The 20,610-nt window shown below is 44.9% G+C and overlaps 1 protein-coding gene across 1 annotated transcript in view; it reads left to right on the top strand.

Annotated features, from left to right (window-relative positions):
- Nucleotides 1–20,610, top strand: part of CARMIL1 (capping protein regulator and myosin 1 linker 1) — a 282,219-nt gene that overhangs the window by 171,013 nt on the left and 90,596 nt on the right. The window contains exons 13-20 of the mRNA XM_077765769.1: nucleotides 1,765–1,868; nucleotides 4,368–4,445; nucleotides 4,580–4,656; nucleotides 6,016–6,120; nucleotides 10,948–11,017; nucleotides 19,409–19,490; nucleotides 20,218–20,317; nucleotides 20,420–20,474. Of these exons, the coding sequence (XP_077621895.1) occupies nucleotides 1,765–1,868; nucleotides 4,368–4,445; nucleotides 4,580–4,656; nucleotides 6,016–6,120; nucleotides 10,948–11,017; nucleotides 19,409–19,490; nucleotides 20,218–20,317; nucleotides 20,420–20,474 (671 nt within the window). The remainder of the gene's footprint in view (nucleotides 1–1,764; nucleotides 1,869–4,367; nucleotides 4,446–4,579; nucleotides 4,657–6,015; nucleotides 6,121–10,947; nucleotides 11,018–19,408; nucleotides 19,491–20,217; nucleotides 20,318–20,419; nucleotides 20,475–20,610) is intronic.

Genomic DNA, 20,610 nt, shown 5'->3' with positions numbered 1-20,610 from the left:
GGTCTCCAGAGCCCATGCCTGGTGGGCAGTAGGCTTTCAATAACGTTTTCTTGCAGTGAATAAATGTTTCTTGTGTAGTCTGAGGTTTCATGCTGGAATTTATTTCTTTTCCTTCTTGATGGTCTTTGAAGTTTTTGAGGGCAATACATGCATCTTATTTATGTTTATTTCCCAATCCCCAGCATTTTATAAACATTTTATGAGTGCTAAATAAATGTTGAGTTGATAGCCAAGAATTTCTCCCCGATACTTAACTAAAATGTTTTTCACTCCGCACCTCCGTCTCTTCTCCCTCTCTGTCCCCAAGTGCATGCTCCCCCTTGAGAAATGGCTCGGTCGCCTTCATCAGACACATCCTGCACTCGGTTCTTGTAAATACCTACTGCTGCCTAAAGGATAAGAGAATATCCTTTCCTCAGTGCCGCATTACACTGTAGTTTTAATCTTTTGCTGAATTGGACTAATATTTATATTTTGGTTCTATGAAAACATTTATATTCCTGGCTCCATAATCCAAGACATTCTAAACTTAGAGCAGAGGATTGCCCGGGGTGGGCTATCCTCGGGACCCTCTGCCCCTTCCCCGGAGTGTCTCGCTGTGTCCTGCTGCTGTGACCATTCTTGCTGTCACGGGGAGACCCTATCCTCGTCCCTTATCCTGAGGGAGGCTCTGTGCCAGTTGGATGAAAGCTCCCTTCCCTGTCTCCCTGTAGGGTGGTTAAGACAGGCTGGGACTTTCAAGGAGGATATTGCTGAAAAAAGAATTATAAATGTACATCCAAGTTAGAAATAGTCATATTTCCAAAATGTATAGATTGGAACCGTGAATGCTAGAAACATGAAGAGCTTTGCTGTCTCCCACGTCCCTGTTACCTTAAGAAGGAACGTCAGTACTAATGTGTGTATTGACCTCATTGAAGCCCAGTGAGTGGGGACCAGACTCTCCAGGCTCCCATTTTGTATGTGGTGGGAACCTCCGAGAGCCTCCCCTCCCCCTTGGAGAGGAGCGGCCTGATGGAGACCTACCTACTGCAAGGCCTTGACCAACAGGCCGTGACTGTTAGCCACACGGGAAAGAACACGGCTCTGTCCTCAAGGAGGACATTCTTGCCCTCCTCGTGTATTTATTCTTTGTTTTTGGAGGTCGGTAACACCCACAGGGTTCGGCTCTGTTGACTTTGACCTGAGCCATTTATGTTCTATGTGTAAATAGTGTATGGAGTGTTAATTACCCATTTTTCCTTTCGGTTGCTTCTTACGGTTTTTCGCTCTTTGTAGAAATTCATTTCCCTCTAATTTTGCCCTGAGTGTGATAGATTAGGTGGACCAGGGACCTACTTCCAGTGTTAACTTCTAGGTACTTTAAATAGGCCGAAGTGTCCAAGTATGTACCTGCCTCACTTAAATCCTGTGCACTAAGTCAGGAACAGCTAGCAGAATTTCAAGAAAGATGGAAATGACCAGTTAGATTGTGTGCTTCATGCCAAGATTTCAAAGCCACATCCTTCCCATGCACATCGGAAGGAGAGCAGAGTGAAGCCAGTTCTGTCTCTCCCTCCTGCTCAGTGAGGTGGCTGTGTCTGTGACTAACCTGTTCTTCCTGAGGGAGTGTCAAAAGAAGACAGTCCTACCTTTTCCGGATGGTGCTTGTGGGTAACCTCAGTCCTGCGGTTTGATGTGGCTGCTTGGGGCATTTGTAGACACTCCCAAACCTCATTTTGTTCCCTGGAGTGGAATTGAGCCCAGATCTTCTCCGTGTTGCAGGGGTGAATAGCCTTTCTCAGTCACTCAGTGCCAACCCGTTGACCGCCACCACCCTTACCCATCTCGACCTCTCAGGGAACGTCCTTCGCGGAGACGACCTCTCGGTAGGTTTTCCTTCCCCACAGCCACGTTCAAAGATGCTGTATTCCAGAAACCTGGAAAATTTTCCAAACATGGCTTTTCTCATCTCCCCGTATGATCTTTCAAATCATTTAGTTATGAGCTTATGAACTGTTGTAGAGAAGCATTCCAGAGCCTCCCTTAATTAAATGTAGTCTAGCACATAGATATTTTTACCCCCTTCACTTAATGTTGCTGAAGTGTAAATTCTTTTTGGATATATTTTTTTTTTCTGAAGGACCTTTTTTCTCTTCATTTTAACCATTATTGCACCTATTAAAATTGTCTGATAAGAAAGACTGGAAATGCAAACTGAATGATTTCATCATTAAATAATATTGTTAAGACAGGTGGGTGTTTTAATAGTTTGCAATTGAAGGAGGATATGGGGATAAAGTCCTGTCCTGTGTCCCACAAACACAGTAGGGAGAGCAGAGGATCGGGAATAGATTGGGGCCACTCTTAAAATAAGTTTGAATGTGAGGCAAAACGTTTCCCCTCAATGATAAGATTTTTCCTGCAGCCGAATCGGTAATACAAACGTTTGGTAGGCCTTACTGCTAACAGGTATGATTAGGTGCATCAGGTATGATCTCATGGTCAGGTTCGGGGAGTAGTCCCGTCCAGTCACCACGATAGAATATGTTAGAAGGAGTGCTCCCTTAGCACTGGAGGCGACCTCAAGCGTGTATCTTTGACCGACATTCATGAGTGGCCTACCTCTCTGTGGGGGTGAAAAACGTGAAATTCATTCTTATTTCTCTCATGTGTTACTTTCCCTCTAAGGCAGGGAATGTTGCTACCGTCCTGTACATAGGATGTTTTCCCTCTGCCTGATTCTTGAAGTCGTTTTAAGCAATATCGTTTCCTGGGGTCCTATGACTTTTTTTTTTTTAATGTTTGTTTATTTTTGAGAGCGTGAGCCAGGGTGGGACAGAGAGAGAGGGGGACAGAGGATCTGAAGCAGGCTCTGTGGTGACAGCAGTGAGCCCGATGCAGGGGCTCGAACTCCCGAACCGTGAGATCATGACCAGGGCTGGAGTTGGACGCTTAACCAGCTGAGCCCCCCAGGCGCCCCACCTGGAGTGTCACGACCGTTTCAGTGTATTGCCCCATCTTAGTCGTCGCCTTCAGTGATGATTCATAAATCTGCCCCTTCCCAAGTCCGATGTGAAGCTGAAGCCACTAACGCGTGACGGTGACAAAGTAGAGGACTAGAGAGAGCGATAAAAGAAGAGTCCGAAGAGTAAATAGGAGGACTCTGCTAACGTAGGGGCGTTAGTAGTCACTCCAGAGAGCAGAGTAGCTCGGGAGAGGCCCTTGTCCCAGCCTGCCTCTGGGGAAGAAGTGGAAGGGTGNTTCGGGGCCAGCAGCCTCACAGGAGCTGCCTCTTTGGAAAAGTGTTGGCCACGTAGGGTCTTGTCACCAGTGGAGGGTGATTAGAGCTCCCCCAGCCGGTGGCCGGGAGTAAAACCACAGGCGAAGCCTGAGAGAAGTGGAGGTCTATACAGAAGTGAGAGCAAATTATTTTTCTCAGAGCTTCTCATAATACGGCCTGGTGTGTGTGTGTCTGTGTGTGTGTCTAGTGACAGTACTTATAGGCTAGTCATTTGCTTTTCTGAGTTCCTTGGTAGAGAGGATTTTTCTCAAGCATCATACAGCCCAGCTGCCGCACTGTCTTTGCTGAGGACGAGGGCATCTCAGCATCAGCTTGTTTGTTTTTGCAAGGACCTGGTGGCACCCAGTGGGGCACAGGACAGTTTTGCCGTTTGCCTGGTGGCAGGAGCTTGGACTCGGTCGGCTCTTACATTTATTATTGTGATGGTCTTGCCCAGGAAGAAGGAGAGACTTTAGGCATTGTGACTCCTTGACACCTCACGTCTTAGCTATATGTGAGATTAAAAAAAAAAACCCCAAAACTAACCTAAATGAATACTGCCATCAGACCCTTTCTTGTTAGATTTTTGGAAGTAACTAAGGATAGAAACATCACTGTGTTTGGACAGAAGAGAGTATAGGCCGAAACCATCATACGGTTCAAATTCCAATGAGTGGATCTTTGAACATTTCCAAAGTGATTAGCATTTTGATAGGGTGAGTGCTATTCAGGTGGGGTTTTAATCTCAGCAGTTAAAATTAATTAGCATTACTCCAAAATTATAAAAATGGAGCTAATCAGGAAAACTAAGTCATGTGTAACAAAAAAGACTTTGATAGCCAAGAGTTCATTTGGCCCCCCCCTTTTTTTTTTTAATTCAAACATTATTTTAAATATTCTTCGGAATTTTGCTCTCAGGGAAGGCAATGGAATGACATGAAATTACGCTAATCCTCTTGGGAAGAGTAGAGAATGGATACGGGAGAATGCGGGCAACTTCATTTTAGAATATTTTGTGTGTGTGTGTGTGTGTGTGTGTGTGTGTGTGTGTGTGTGTGTGTGTTTCCAGATCCTAATGTGTTTGTTTTCTGTTTTTTATTTCAAGTCCATGTACAATTTCTTGGCCCAGCCGAATGCCATTGCTCATCTGGATTTATCCAATACCGAATGTTCCCTGGACGTGGTAATATTTTCTTATCTTGCTCTGGCGATCTCAGAACAGCTGCTTAGGTGGGATGCAGAGGGCCTTCTCTCTAATGAAATATTCTCTTAGATCGAGAGACATTTGAAACTAAGAGTGCCTTCTTTCTTTCTCAGGTCTGTGCAGCTCTTCTCCGAGGGTGCCTTCAATATTTAGCTGTGCTCAATCTCTCCAGAGCTGTCTTTTCTCACCGGTATGGGTTTGTACCTGGCATTGCTGTCACCTAGGATTGCCTTCTTCTCAGAGAAGGTTGTAGCGAGATGAAAACGGAGTGATAAAGGATGCGCGTTGTGTGTGGAGGAAGGTGACCTTAAACCATCATCTGTGAATATGAGCCTTAAAAATGCAAGGTTTTGTTGTATCTTGTATCACGCTAGTCTGATGTTCTCAACGGCCCCAGTTCGCCCATGTGACCCGTCTGATAACTGCCACTTATGTGGACGGGCACTCTCTCTTAATACAGTACAAACTCTTTAAAAAAACTTTTTTTAATGTTTAGTTATTTTTGAGAGAGAGAGTGTGTGAGCAGGGGAGGGGCAGAAAGAGAGGGAGACACAGAATCTGAAGCAGCCCCAGGCTGTGAGCCTTCAGCGCAGAGCCCGACACGGCTGGAAGTCACTCACTGTGAGATCATGACCTGAGCCCAAATTGGGTGCTTAACCGACTGAGTCACTCAGGCGCCCCCAGGACAAATTCTTTTAGAAGGTACTTCTCAACAATGAACTTCGAATCAAGTATGAACAAAGAGGATAGCCATCCTCAGACGCGTGGGTTTTAATTTGTGTAAGTGGAGGGCCAGCCCTCACTTCTACCTTCCTGATGGAATTGTTTGCAAAATAGGGAGTTGGATTAGAAACAGCAAGTGTTCACACGCTTAGACTCTGGGATCTTGCTTCTTTAAACCCCTCATGGTGTGACGTTGACTCTGCCTTCTTTCTGAGATGGAGCATTTCTCCTGTGATAGCAAGGGGCACATATTTGGGGGTTATAGCCATTTTCTTTGGAGTTTTGTCTTTATTCTAATACTTGGCCTGAAATGATTAGGTTTGTGGAATGGATGTAAGAGCCGAGCAGGCTTTCTATGTTGTTCCACAGCTCAACATCAGGTCACGTCCTGTTATATTGGAGGCATGTCGCGTCCAGAAGGGTTGCCAAGTGCGTGTTGCCATCTGTAATATTCGATGCCACTCAGTGGGAAAGCTCTTTAAATTGTGAAATATCAACATCTTTGACTACCAGTTTCTTAAAAATTCACACTAGGAGACCTGTGGGTAAAACACAGTGAATTCATTGGCTACAAAGAATAGTGACAGCTCTAAGGACTTGGTGAAATGTCTTAACTTCTCTTACGTCATTCCTCGGATGGGGTTGGCTGTCTTTGACTTTGAGACATTTTGTTTCTTTTTATCTTTAAATGTCTACCAAAAATATGATGGATCCACGGATTATTTCACAGAATCCAAATAACCAGCAGGGAATTTTGCTAATCTGGGAGCGGGGTGCCTGGCCAGATGGGTCCCTGCTCCTCTGACTGTCCCGTCTTGTTTTCCAGGAAAGGAAAAGAAGTGCCCCCATCCTTCAAGCAGTTTTTTAGTAGCTCCTTGTCTCTGATGCAGCTCAACCTTTCTGGCACCAAATTGTCTCCTGAGCCCTTAAAGTGAGTGCTTCGTTCATTTTATCCACAGCTTGTTTTTGTTTTTGTTGTTGTTTTTTCCTTTTCAAATTTTTATTTCAATTCTAGTTAGTGAACATACCATGCAGTATTGTCTGCAGGAGTAGAATTCAGTGATTTATCCCTTACAGACATCACCCAGTGCTCATCCCACGTGCCCTCCTGATACCCCCTCAGCCATCCAGCCCACCCCCCACCCACCTCCCTCCGTCAACCCTCAGTTTATTCCCTGTGGTTGAGCATCTCCTGTGGTTTGTTTCCGCTTCCCTCTCCCCTCCCCCCCATTCTATAGCTTTTCAAGTTGTTTGTTATTATGAATGTGCTTGAGGGGAGGGAAGGAGACACGAACTCCTAAGACAAGACAGAGGAAAATGGCTTTTCCATTTCAGGACACAAAAAGAAATCACATTCTTTTTGCTTACATTGTGCACTGTTGATATTATTGCATCTTCTGTGGAAAAAAAAAAATCTTCCTTTGGTTTGTGACCTTGGCAGTTGCCAGTGACTTTCTATAAAAGTTATGCTCCCAGGTATCATTGCCTTTATATTAACCTCTGTTCAGCCCATTTGAGGTATATTTTTGTGTGTATGTATGTGTTTTAGTTAATATTTATTCGTATTTCTGTTAAGCACAGTAAACTCTATACACAGTGTGTACGCAACAGAGTCAGCTTTTAGGTGCTGTGGTTCGTGAGTTACCTAGGTTGGCACGGGCTGTCTGTTTCGGGTTTTTAGTTGGCAGGCTTCTTCGGTTATGGGGAATACCCCAGGGGAGGCCTGGTGCTGACGTTAAACTCTTGAGCTAAAATAAGGTTTGAGGATAATTTGTCATCCTTGAAATCTCTGTTCAGCATTGCCAGCAATAATCAAAAGGGCTATGGAATCAAATTCTCTTTGAGTCTAAAGAACATATTTTCAAGTCATTACGAGGGCGTACATCGTCACATACTCTCAAGGGCACGGGCAGATTTTTCCTTTCCCAGCTGGCGTGTAAATCAGCATTTATTTTTTCCCTTGTCGTTGTATGAAATGTTAAAATCAATGTCTGCTGTTCATCTTACTAGAAAATTCATCTGTATCTAAGTTGTAAATTGCCCGTTTTCTTTTTGAGGGGGGTGAGTTCCTCGTGGTGGTGGGTCACGTGACACCACAAGACCAAAACAGTGGGGGCCTCTAAGAACACCAGCTCTAGGCAAGCGCTAAGAAAACAATCTGACGGTATCGCAGGCCTTTTTTTTCTTTTTTTTAACACATTGAATTAATAGATTAGAGTCCATAAATGTAAGAGCTGCAAATAGTAAAAGTCTCACTAGGAGGCTATTTGTGTGGATATTAATAAAATGAGCAGAATCAGTATCTGAAGGGGGACCCATGAAACTTGGCTCACACTCATTTACATATCCGTTCCACTGATGTTTATGGCGCGCTTCCAACGTGGCGGGTACGCGGAGGGCACAGGGTAGAAAGCACGTGCAGTCGTGACCCTTGCCCTCGGTGTACCTGAGGACAGGTGCGTATGCAAAACCGTTTTCGTGGCGGCGCACGCGGCGGTGCACGGCAGTCTCGTTCTTTCCGTGTTCTCGACCCCTGTGAAATACAGAGTAGCTCTTCGTTGATTAGCATAGTTGATTTTATAGAGTATTTCTCTATATGAAACCACAGCCTTGGATTTACTCTACTGTTTGATATAGAGACTTACAGATATTATACCTCAGTGTCAGTTTGTAATTGTTAAGTCTTGTGACCTGTTGTTATTTGTGTGAATATTTGATCACCTTCTGTCAGTACTTTCGCCAGCTCTGTTTTACTTAATAAAAGTTTCCGCGTGCGGGAAAAGGCTTCGTGGCTGGAGATTCCCTAAGCAAAATTCTGTACATACATTTAATGTGCTGCTGTACCTGGGAAAGATAGAACAGAACCCAGGTGTCTGGGGTTCCCTGTGGGGGGCGGGGATGGCAGAGAGCTTGCGGAGCACGACCCTGAACTAGACACTGAGCCGGCTGCTTGCACGTGGGGGACACCTCAGTGTTGACGGCACTCAGGAGACGGTCTTCCGATTCTCCGTTTGCTATGGAGGAAACAGAGGCCCAGGACGCCCAGTAGTTTGCCCCAAAGTCACGGTCGCAGGTGGAGTTTCCGGAGAAGCAGACTTGGAGACGGAGACAACCCGTAGGAGACAGGGGCCGGGCCTTTCTGTTCCTGTGCTGACCGGCCCAGTGTGGCCTGCGTCTGGAAAGAGACGTGGCCCAGGGTGGGGGCCTTTTCTTCAGCCCAGGCTGCCCCCGAGGCAAAGGGACCACACGGGGGTTCTGGGAGGCGCATTGCAGAGCCTCCCGCTGCCACCGGCTCCGTACGTTCCCGTCCCCACCTCGGCCCACTGTGCCAGGAGTGGGGGACGCAGACCCTGGTGTTGAAGTGCTGGGATCAGCAGCCCTAAGAAGCCACGCCACAGGGACGCTCCGTCTTTTGAGAAAAGCGCTCCCAGTGGGGACAGAACAGCATCTGCAGGAGTGTCCCGCCACTGGGGCTCTTCAGAAGCGACCCCGGGGGTAGGGCTGCGTGCCTCACAGCCGCGCCCTCGCTCGCAGACCCGTCAGCCACCACGCACCTCGGGGCCTTTGGTGAAGAACGCGGAGGCGCCCGTCCGTGTGTTCGCTGGTCTTCACAGCGGCCAGGTTCACGTGCGTCCCGAGGACGCTCCTGCTCCGAGCGAGCCCTGGGCTCCTAGTTACCGCTCGCGCCTCCTTCCCCTCGTCACTGAGCTTGGCGCCCTTCTTCACCTGCACCGCCCGCTACCCTCCTCCCCGTCTCCCTGGCTCTGGACTTCTCGTAAACCGTTCCGTGTGCTCCTTAGAAACTGTAAGTAGCACCGCATCGCCAGGACGGGTGAAAGTAAATACAGATTCTTCTCGTAGCCAGTGGTGCACCGCCGCCGGAGGCCTGGAGGAGCCAGCGGTGAAGGCGGTTTTTCCATCCCTGGGTCGAAAGTCATCGCACTTCCCGCTGTAGGGTTTTCCCCGGTGCGTGCTGGGCTTTGTCGCTGTTGGGTTTGGACTGGTTCAGCTGAGGGCAGCTGCTGTTGGTGGTCTGTGTTTACCGGCGGCTCGGGAGCCCTCACCTCCTCATCCCTGGCCTTCTGTTTTGTAGTTAAGGATCTTGAAGTGCATTGTTGTTCTCTCTGCCTTAATCTACATATGAGAAAAGTAGGAAGAATTTCCCTTCCGTGTAACCATTGTAAAACCATAGTGTTAAAATAGATGGCTAGGTTCTAGAAAACTCAGCCAACATCAGAACTCAGAGGGACCGCTTTGGTCACCGGCTAACGCTCCCATTTTGCTGCTGAGCCCCAGAGGCAGGAGAGAGCGGTGACCTGTGATGTTAAAGCCACCCCGCTGTCAGCACAGACGCGGGACCTCTGGCCGGGGCTTGTGCTTCTAGGTCCTAAGTGCTTTGAGCAGCTCAGTACTACCCCCAAGAAGGAAAGGCGAGAAAGGCACTTTTAGGGAAAGAGAAGCTATTTAAAAATTGACCAGGAACATGCGTGCAGAGGAGATGCGCCCAGCCTCTCTCCTTGGCCTGTGTTTAGAATAAGGGGCTGGTCAACTAGACTAAAGAGAGAAGAAAGGTGCTTCCCTCCAGCCTCCTTCCTGATGTCCTTCTCACCGGAAGCTGCTGGACAGCTGGGCTCCATGCACTGCGGGACCAGTCGCTCGGTGGATGGGGCCGGAGAGTCACCCCAAGAGGGGACCGCAGAGACTGGTGTGAAAGAGGTGCCTTTCCACCTGGCCTGTGCCCCGGCGTATTTCTGGAGTATACTGGGTGCAGGCCCTTTTTCTGGGAACCTTGAGAACAGGTGGATATGCTTGCCGAGCAAATGCCTTTGTTCTGCCCCTCGTCGCTTCCTCCTGTCTGCCTCTTACAGGGATGTGCTCACGTGCCTGTGTGCACAGGAGAGGGCAGGAGGCCTCTGGGGCTCACCTGTGTTCCTCCAAGGCCTGGTGGAGACGCTGAGTCCCTTTAGTGTGATTTATGGGCCTGTGGACAGGTGTGAAGTTTTTGCGTCAAGCCTGTTGAAGGCTGTTTGACATTTTGGACTGACTTGTGAGAGTAGAGCCCGTTCATTCTCTTAGAGATGAGATCTGCATGATTAGTCCAGCCTCCGCGAGCGGACGGATACATCCCTTCCATTGTGCTCGTGTGGTTTGCCCCAGGACCAGCCAGGAGTCGCTGGACGGACAGACAGTTGCCCTCCAGACCTGTCTCATGTCCGCTGCTCTTGTGCCCTTCCCACGCCCTGCTGTAGATGCTTAAAAAAATCAAAGCCCCTCTCCACAGGCGGTAATTCCCTAGCCTGGGTGCCGTGGAGCCTGACTTCCTCATAACCTCTTCCTTGGGAAAAAACTGGCGTATAGTTTGCTGCTCTGCTAACAAGTGCCTAATAATTTTCGAAACAACATTAAAGGTGTTCTCGAGCAGATGCAGGTGGGAATCGATCTGTGATGAACACAGCTTAATTTCAGTGTGCAGTCGGGTGCGCTGATGGTTTACGTGCGTAGGAACGACGGGCCTGGCGGCTTGTGTTCATAGCGGGCCTGCGCCGCGCCAGGCAGGACAACGTTGGAGCATCGTTTCCTCGCTGCTCTCAGGAGGCAGAAACGCAGTCGGCATTGTAGAAATGGAGATGGTGCTTTGACCTGTGATTCAGAGCAGCGTCCTTCCTTCCCTGGGCTTTACTCGGCGTACATACATATTTTGGTGCAAACTGTGTCCGATTTGCAACTAACGTGTGTGTTTTCGTGTTTTCTCCCTCAGAGCGCTGCTGCTGGGCCTGGCTTGTAATCATAACTTGAAAGGGGTTTCCCTTGATCTCAGCAACTGTGAGGTAAGGACGCACTTAGACTATGCACTGGAAGAGACTATCATAGCCTCAAAACTGCTTTGTCTTTTTCCTGGAAAAAGGGTGATGCTGTGATTCCAGAAGGTATAAATGAAGCAGAAAAACACACATTATAGATGTTTCCGATGTTTTCTATTTTGCAAGTTTTACCTACAGGCAGCCACGGAACACCATTCAGAAAGTGTTCAGGTGTGTTTTTAATCACTTGGTTGGTTTTTGTGTGTGTGTGTGTGATTGCCAGTTGCTTAAGTATTTTATGATGAAGCCTTGAGACACAAAAACCATAAAGTAGCTTTACCGTTATGAAGCATGCAACATACAGCATCCCTCGCAAGGGACAGAAGGGAGAGTGACAGACGCGTGTCATGTAACTTGGGCTCAGAGAGTGTGCAAGAGACCGGCTGTCAGGTACACTCTGTGTGGTTCCTTTGGAGCCTGACGTGAGCCAGCCCATCACACTTGGTTCTTGTGAGGGCCTGAGCTGAGGTCCCTTTGTGCCCGCTCTGGGCCCGCTGTTCTCTCCTCCTGGCACACACTTGCCATGTCCCTCTTTGTCCCCCTTCCCGAGGGTCTAGCCCAAGTCCTGTGTCCTTCAAGCCTACATCAGGCTCCTAGGGCTTGATCGGAGTTTGGCCTTTACTAGCTGGGCCTTCCCGGGTGAGTTAGGTGATGCGTGAAGTCTCAGTGTCTGTGTCCGCAAAGCAGAGACAACGTTGGTGCTTTTCCCGGTGGCTTGTTATGGGGCTCAAAGGAGCCCTTCTCTGCAAAGTGCTTCCTGGGGCTTTTCCTGGGGCATCTGGAACATGTGTGGGCTGTTTGCTCTAGTCGTTTGTCTGTCCGGTTTCTCCCCTGAATGCTTCAGCCCTTTGTGATCTTACTCTTTTCTGATCGTCTGCTACTGAATGATGGTGACACTGACACATTTGTTTCTTGCCTAACTGTTGGGTGAGCGCCTGTGAGCTGGCCCAGCGAGGCCGTAGCTTTCCAGAGGATACTGCTTGTGTCCTGTCCTTACTGTGTTTCCCTTAGCTCCTAACAAAATGCCGGGGGCCAAGCCAACACTGAATATTGAAGATCATGCTTGGTTTCTCTGAAAATTCTAGAAACTGGCAAGGGTGAAATGATACCAGGTAAATTGTTAGTGCAGGATTTTTTTTTAATTCTGAGCTGAGGTCAACACCAACTGTGTGTAATTTACCAGTCATTTTGTCTGTGGGGAAAAAAAGAAAAGCCAGAAAGAACAAAAAAATCCCGCAAAACCCCTAAACACCTGCGTGGTCAAATTTTAATGTCTCAGTTGGTGTTCTTATATTTATGAAGACAGACCATATAATAAAAATCAAGTCTGGTGGTATGAATTAATTGTTTACCAGTACTTTCTTAAGGAATGTGGCAGTAATAAAAATGTTTGTGTTGGGGGAGGGGAGAAGAACAGAGATAGGACTACACTATCAAAAGAAAAAAAAAAAAAGCCAGTTGGCGTAAACTTAATTGCTCTGTTAGCTCACACTGAATGAGCAATGACCCGGGTGTTTTACTCTCCCGATTAAATAAATTGGTATCAATATAACATCTTCCATTTCATTTTCTGATCAAAACTGGAATGGACATAAGTGATCCTCTGGCTCCCATACCTAAAGATGAAGAAACTTCAGGTCTAAAGAGGATGAAATAATGCAGCTTACTAATGGCAGGGTCATAATGAAAGTATATGCTCCTGATTATTGTTAATTATATAGGTAATTATTAGACATTCTCTTCTCAAATAAGTTGTTAGGTAGCACACGCCCAGAGAGTACAGTGTGACCTGCTCTGTAGCTCATTCTGTCAACGCCACTGTAATCCTACTGCAAATAACTTCTGAAGACAGTTCTATTTGGTGAACCAGATACAGTCAATATTTTTGTGGGTCAAAAATGGGAGACTTTTGGCAATTTTATATGGTTCTGCCAAATGGCTAGTAGCCTTTTTCCTTTATAATTTTTCTCTTATTAAGCCAGGAATCCAGATCAAATGATTGCTCTCTGATGGCAGGGCTGGCCATTATGATGACGATAATTACAATTTCATTTTGGCCATTCCTTTATGGATTGTATGATAACAGCAGTACTGCTGAGGTGGGAGCCCTTAAAACTACCGTGGTACCACACTGTCCTACTGTCTCGATCCTTGGATCACAGTCCTGGTGGCCTTGTTGATAAAGTCACACATTACATTGCGGCTCATGGAAATTGGTGAAGCACAGCATTATTTTTCTAAATTAAGGTGTCTTATCACATTTTTCTTCTTACAGACAGGTGTCCAAATCTAACTAGATTTCACTTCACTCCTCTCCATGGTATAGTAAATCTCCCCTGTAAAGTCGTTAGGGGTTATGGCATTATCTGCATAGAATGCTTGGCAGTTTGGCTATTAATTGCTAGTCTTGAGTTATTCAGTATTTCAGAGTTTATGTAGTGCTCTCAGGAAAAGTCTTTCACCGACTCGGGAGTTTAAAATTATGCATGTGCGGGGGCGCCTGGGTGTCAATTGAGCATCTGACTCTTGATTTCAGCTCAGGTCATGGTCACACCTAAGACCATGTTTGTGAGTTCGATCCCCTGCTTGGGATTCTCTTTCTCCCTCTCTCTTTCTGCCTCTCCCCCACTTGTGTGTGTTTGTGCTCTCTCGCTCTCTCTCCCTCAAAATAAATGAATAAACTTTAAAAACATTATGCATGTATATCTGTTTTCTGTTCATGCCCTCTCTAGCTATTATAGACACAGACCCCTCTCCTGTTAATTAGCATGCTAATCAAAATCAGGCAAGAATCTAGCACTTAACATTCCCTCATGATCACATAAACACTCCACCTGTAGTGCTGACGAATGAAACTTGTAGCCCCGTGTCATCTGGGAAGTCATTTCCACAGAGATCACGGACTCAAGATGAGGGGCCAGTAGACCTGAAAGGAGTCACTTGTCTGAGCTGTAATACTGGACAGTTTCTGATGGGGGCACTGCACAAACTCATCGTCCCCTAATGATGCCTCTAATACAACAGCCTGCCCAAGCCGTGGAAGCCAAGAACAAATGTGAAATATGTCAAAGTCTTTGTATATTTACAAGTAAATATTTAATATTATTGTGAAACAGCTACTTGGCACTGATTAATTTTAAAATGATGTTTGCATGGGTGTTACAGGAAAATAAATGACCATCATGTAAGATGGTGGCCGAGTTTATTGAAAGGAGAGAGGAAAGTAACTGTGAAGTTAGAATTAAAAGTGTCTACACAGACTATGTGCCTGCGGGGCTCAGTCGCTTAAGCGCCTCACTTCGGCTCAGTTTATGATCTCACGGTTCGTGGGTTCGAGCCCTGCATCGGATTCTGTGCTGACAACTCGGAGCCTGGAGCCTGCTTCAGATTCTGTGTCTCCCTCGCTCTCTGCCCCTCCCCCACTCTCTCTCTGTCTCTCAAAAATAAATAAATGTTAAAAAAAATTAAAACAAAACTTTTTTAAAGTGTCTCCACAGATGAAAAGGGAATACAGTCAGTAATATGGTAATAACGTCATGTGGTGTCAGATGGTGACCATGCTTACCGTTGTGAGCATTTAATGTGTGCAATAATTATGTTGTATGAAACAAATATAAAATACTGTGTGTCAACTACACTTGAGTATTTTTTTAAGCGTCTACATAGGAGGCTTAGAGTAACTGTGCAGACGCAAATGAGTTTTGATTTGACCTGCTGTTTCCTTCCCTGTTCGTGCTCCCCTTTCCCGGCGAGTCCTCCTCGCGGTCCACACAGTATTTCTGTATTTCCCTGAAGGAGGCGTTTCACAGTCATCGGTTCAAACGAGGGAGGCGATTTCTACTTACTGCTATTAAACATAAAAGTAGGACGCAGACATTTATAAATCATGGAGTTGCTTTCCTCCAACACACACATTATTGTTATTTGGAGACTGAAATCCAAGATTTGAGGCTGTCGTCTTTGGTCTGTGGGAGCTCAGTCATGTACTGAAATCAACCTTTCATTTACAGATAACTTCTCAATTTACAGGGAAAACATCTGTGTCTCTTAAGGTGTTACACGTGCATTCTGTTATCAGTTCATCTGGTCTTTTCAGTACCAAAAAGGAGTGATCTTTTTCTATAGGAGAAGGATTCCAAGTAGTTATGGGAGGCAAAAGAAGGTCATCACCAAGGGAGGGTTTCGGAATAAAAGTCCCCTTTGGAATCTGGCTCGGCCACTTGGCTTGCCTTCTTTCCGCCTTTGTCCCTCGCCTGTGGGATGGAGATTACACTAGTTTGCAGGGACAGTATTTGGCACAGTGTGGACCCTGCATATGGGAACCATTCCTGGCGGGGGGAGAGGATTACCATAGCAAAGCCTTATTTTGCCTGCCAGAATTTACAGCATGGGTCAGATTTGCCTTTCTAAAAAGCTTTATTTAGAAGCTTTATAAATACCGTCTTTTCTGAAACCTTTTTTGGAGTTGCTTTCAAAGCTGTTTCGAAGCTTTCAAGAAGGATTAGTCTCATCAGTTTCTAGTCATACCTGATTTCTGTCCCAAACTCGTATCACCCTCTGTGGCCGACCCGCATTCACTCCCAGAGGGTAAGGACTCAGCATCCCTGTGCATCCCTGTTCAAAGAAATCTGTTCCATTGCCCTCAAGGTTGGTTCCAAAAGAAGCGTTTCAAGACCGTTTCATATGGTAGTCGCGAAACTGGCGTCTGTCTGTATTCTCCCCACGTGTCTGTCTCCCCGAACGGGGACAGCGGATCTGTCCTTCTGGCCTGCGTTTAGAAACCTTATTACTTCCTAGTCCTGCTTCAGGAGGAGAACGCGTAGCGCTGGCCCTGAATCCTCCCGAGTTTCATCTCCTTCCAAGTGAGAGACCAAGCTCTAAGACTTCGAGCAGAGGCAAAGGCTGATTACAGCTGAGAGTTAGTCGTAGGTCTGGGTGTAGTGCTAGTTCTTCTAAGGAGAGACTTTCCTGCACATCATTCCACAATTCCGGGCAAGGCGCTTTGAGGAGGCGTTAGAAAACACACACCGGATAGTGACATTTGTGATGAGTAGGATACTGCGGCCAGAGGGTAGACACTTGCGAGGCAACTGCGTCCAACCTGATAGCGGTTCACCCAGCTTGGAGGCGAGAGGCAGGTTTGCCTTGTGTTTGGCGATCCCTGCATCCCCTCTCCCACCCCCCGCATGGACCGGTTTCCTATTGGGCAGCGTGTGGGCTGCAGAGCAGAAAACGTCTCACCGCAGGAAGCATGTATGAAGCACACAACTGTTCGCACCTTGGAAATGACGAGAGAGATCTCAGGTTCTAAATTGCCTTGTGGCATCACCCCCTGCTAGCAAAGAGGACATTTCGATCCCAAGCTTGTCAAACCATATTTTGTCCTTGGAGAAAACCTACGCTGTTCATAGTTTCATGCAAGAAAATTTCCCAGGCTAAAAATTATGTGTTAATTGACATTGGGACCCCTGTAGAAGAAAAATGATAATTTTGGGGGGGGGGTATTTTCTATTTAAATCTGTTATTATTTGCTGCATCTTTTTAAATGTCAAACGATCTTAAGGAAGGGCAATGAATCATTAAAAGTTCTCTCTAGATTTCAGTTTTCCTCGGTTCTCTTGTCCCCATTTATGGCTGTTTGAGTATCAGATGCAAGTGCTTGCTTAGAGTAGTATCTGAACTGTTCACCTTCCTTGAGTGAGAGGGCCCTTCTTTCTTGAAAGAAAGGTGAGTTTATTTTTAGCATTTCAAAAAGTATTCCGTGATTCAGTCACATACTCTCCTCTTTGATCTTGCTTTCTTTTAAATAATGCTAGTGTGGGGGATCTAAATGACGGTAATTTAAAAACCAGTTTTACGTGCACACATGCAGACACAGCCTCTAATTATGCAAATTCATTTAAAAGGATTTTCGTTTACAGTAATGGAAAAGCTTTTACTGTTTGGGGAAAGCTTTAGCTTTGGGGGAGTTTAGGCATCTAATAACTTGTGAATTCAATCAAATGTTTCCTGGTGACTGAAGATCAGTTATATTCTTAGTTAAATGTTTGATTTTTGTTTTGGGAGCAGAATTTACTTGGCTGTTTTTCTCTTTTGCGGCTTTACATTATTTGCGTCAGAGTCTCTGTTGTGCTAAGTGCTGATAACCTGTTTTTATTTTTTCCTCCCTGGGCTTTCCTTAGCTTGGCCACTGTGTAAGTACCTTACGAGTCAATAAATTAGGGTCAGCTGATATATTTGGTTGTTTCTTAACTATTGGAAAATGTTAGTTTTATGGGTAGATGCTACAAATATTATCAGTCGAGTATTCATAAAGTGAACAGAATTGAGCACTTAAGTATCACCCGTGTTTTCCAGACCTGTAAATGGAATATTTTTACTATATAATAATAACAAGCAGAGATTTTCTTGTAGAAATTTGACTTCTCGGCAGAGGCATCACCAACAGCAAATAATAAAATTATGCAGCCTTAGACACTTATGTTTATCTTCTTAAAAGCATAATTGTTTCATGCTCTGAAAATCAAATTATGTTTCTTTGAAGTGTTTGCCTGAAGTACCCTTTGCTTTAACTTTGCCACAGTCTGAATCTACATTCATTTCTTCAAGCATGAACAAGCTGTGATCTGGAGTTGGTGCTTCTCAAAACTCATTGTGGTGAAGAACTTGATTGTTGTTTTTAAGTTTCCACTCTATCATAAACCAATACTTTTGCAAAAATATAATAAAAATATTAGATAAAAGAAGAAAAATTTACAAAGATATAGAAAAGATAAGCCCTCAATTTTTATCACTTGATGCAACAGTCCTAAAATTATTTTTACTAAGGTTTCTGAAATATTTATTATCAATTTCTGCACCTCTTTTACCTAAGACCAGTAGCAGAAACTTTGCAGACTCCCACCAGTCCGGGGACCAGGCTCTGAGTAGCAGGCTACGGGGGTCAGCGTAGAGATGGTGCGTTAAGACAGTCTGGGGGCAGTTGGGTGAGCCCGAGAGCGCCTGGGAATGCAGCCAGGTGTAGTGAAATGGGCCTGCTGACCCTTGGCACTTGCTCTACACGTGTAGCTGGCTTCTAAGCCCCTCAGCTGTGGAGTTGGTTGCTCTTGGTTTTTCCGGAGTGTGTAGACTGGCCTCCTGAGGAGGTCTGCCTGTCTGTGACACTCCCCTTTACAGTTCACATCAGGCCCCCCAGAGTAATCTGCTGTCACTGTAGAAGGTAGGAAAGGCTGAATTTCAGCACCTCAGCTGAAATACTTGTGAATAAAGAGCAGTCCCCAAAATCTGTGCAAAGCTCTGTTTGACACCCAAGCAGCCCAGAAAATTGGCAGCTTTTGGTTCCGGATACCGTGAAACTACTGCGTCTAAAATAGTGACAAAAGGATTCTTTAAATTCTTACATCAAAACTTGAACAAGCACCATTTAACGTCATGGTATGGAAGTGTAGATAAATTTTAATTTTTTTGTATCAATAGAGAAACCACCATGTTCCCTTGGTATATAGTAGATTCCCAATAAAGGATAGCTTCTTTCCCTTATTAAATAGTAAGTGTGCTGCAAAGCAGATGGGCCACAGCTCAGGAAATTTGCATCCTTTACAAGGTAGTAGGAACTCAAATAGTTGCTGAATGGAAAACAAAAAGATGCTCTGAGCTCTAGAAATATGCTTTTGGTTTTGTAGAAAAGATGCAAATCGAGTTTTATAGGTTGCCTTTCTCTTTAAAATAAATTAGGTAATGATATGAGAATAAATTAGTTTTGCTATAAGCCAAGCATGATAATATTTTAAATTAAACTAACATGTTTTTCTTCTGTGGCTCAAGTTTATACAGGCCATTGCATAATCCCCATCAGCTGTTTACTGTTTAGACCTCATACCCTTTGTATTGGGCGACCGGAGACGGGTCCTTCCTGAAGTAGTTGATAGTCAACAGGAGTTAGTCTTCATTGTCTCCTTTGGTGGTTTTGCTGTTACTTGGTGGAGTTCTACTCTGAAATCTGGAATGAGCAAACAAGACCATAACAGTTTCTCAGGTGTAAGAGAGATCAGTTAGGTTTCCAGAAGTCAGAAATGAAGAAAATCCCCGTGGGTTGACAGACACTGTGGTCTCTATCTTTCTCTTTCTTTTTCTAGTGATTTCCAGATGTATGTGATGTGGGAAACCTTAGCAATGACCAGTGATGGGCTTTTTACCATTGATAATAGCTATTCTGGAGTTGAGAATCTTCTACTGTTTTTTGCCACTGAGTTTGAGACTGTATCTCCTCTTTTTAATTTTTTTTTTTTTTTTTTTTTTTTTTGGTTACACCTCGAGTAGGTGACTACTTTACTTTGTGTTTGGTTTGTGTTTCTCCAGCTGAGGTCAGGAGGTGCACAAGTATTAGAAGGCTGCATTGCTGAAATCCACAATATCACCAGCTTGGACATCTCTGATAATGGTAAGTTGGAAATCAGAAAAAACATGGAAATATTGTTTGAAGCAAATTAGTAAAGGGAAAATAGAAAGCCCAACCTAGATAATGCCTTAATAAACATGCTTTTTTACTTCTTGACTAGTTAACAGGGCTTTAAATTCAACAAAATTTATTTATGGACTAAGTCTGTGCCAAAGTCTTAGTAAGTTCATACCATGGCCCAAAAAAATAAGACAATTAAATTAAAAAAAATTGTCTTCAGAACTTTGATAGTGATCTCGATCCAACCTTTTGCATTCCTGGTGATAATAAAATCAAATCCTTGTTTATTTACTCAGAAACTGGTTTCATTAGCTTCGTTTCTGCCCATTATAGTAGCATGTGAGTTTGAGCCTATTAAATTTGCATAGACCCTGTAGTTACCTACCAGCGACCAGGATATTGGAATGTTCTCGTAGAAAATCATGGGCAGAGATGAGACTTCCCCTTTTGCATTCCTTGCTGACTTGACTTAGCCACTGACTGTATAAGAGATTTAGGTAAGTCTTAGCAGAGGGCGAGTTTATCCCTGTGAAATAATAGGACATGAAAAGAAAGCAAACACTCCTTTGAAAATAAAAGACTAGAATCCCTGGGCTCTTGGGACGGTAGAGAAAGTCATCCAAGTGCATGTCACCTTTGCTTAATTGTGTTGCAACTGAGAATGTAAACACATGTGTTTTGATTCTCTGTTTACTCTCGTTCTTTCCAGGTTTAGAATCTGATTTATCCACGTTAATAGTGTGGCTCAGTAAAAACAGATCAATACGGCACCTGGCGTTAGGCAAAAATTTTAATAATATGAAATCCAAGTAAGAGCTTTGAATTTTTTTTACATGACAATGATGAAAATAGTCAGCCTCCTGAAAGCTTATGATTTGATTCCACTGTCCACATCTTTAAACTCTCTTTAGAAATCTGACCCCTGTGTTGGACAACTTAGTACAGATGATTCAAGATGAAGAATCGGTGAGTATTATTTCAGAGACCTCTTACCGAAAATCTTATTTGTTACCGTGCTTCCTAATTATTTCTACAGAGTTAATGCTGCTGTACTTTCAGATAATTTTATCTCTATGTACAGTTTCTATTTTTTAACGAAATA

Source organism: Crocuta crocuta, unplaced genomic scaffold, assembly GCF_008692635.1.
Source record: "Crocuta crocuta isolate KB4526 unplaced genomic scaffold, BGI_CrCroc_1.0 scaffold811, whole genome shotgun sequence".
Classification (NCBI taxonomy): Eukaryota; Metazoa; Chordata; class Mammalia; order Carnivora; family Hyaenidae; genus Crocuta; species Crocuta crocuta.
Note: the sequence above shows the minus strand (reverse complement) of the source record. Positions and strands in the feature narration are given on the sequence as shown.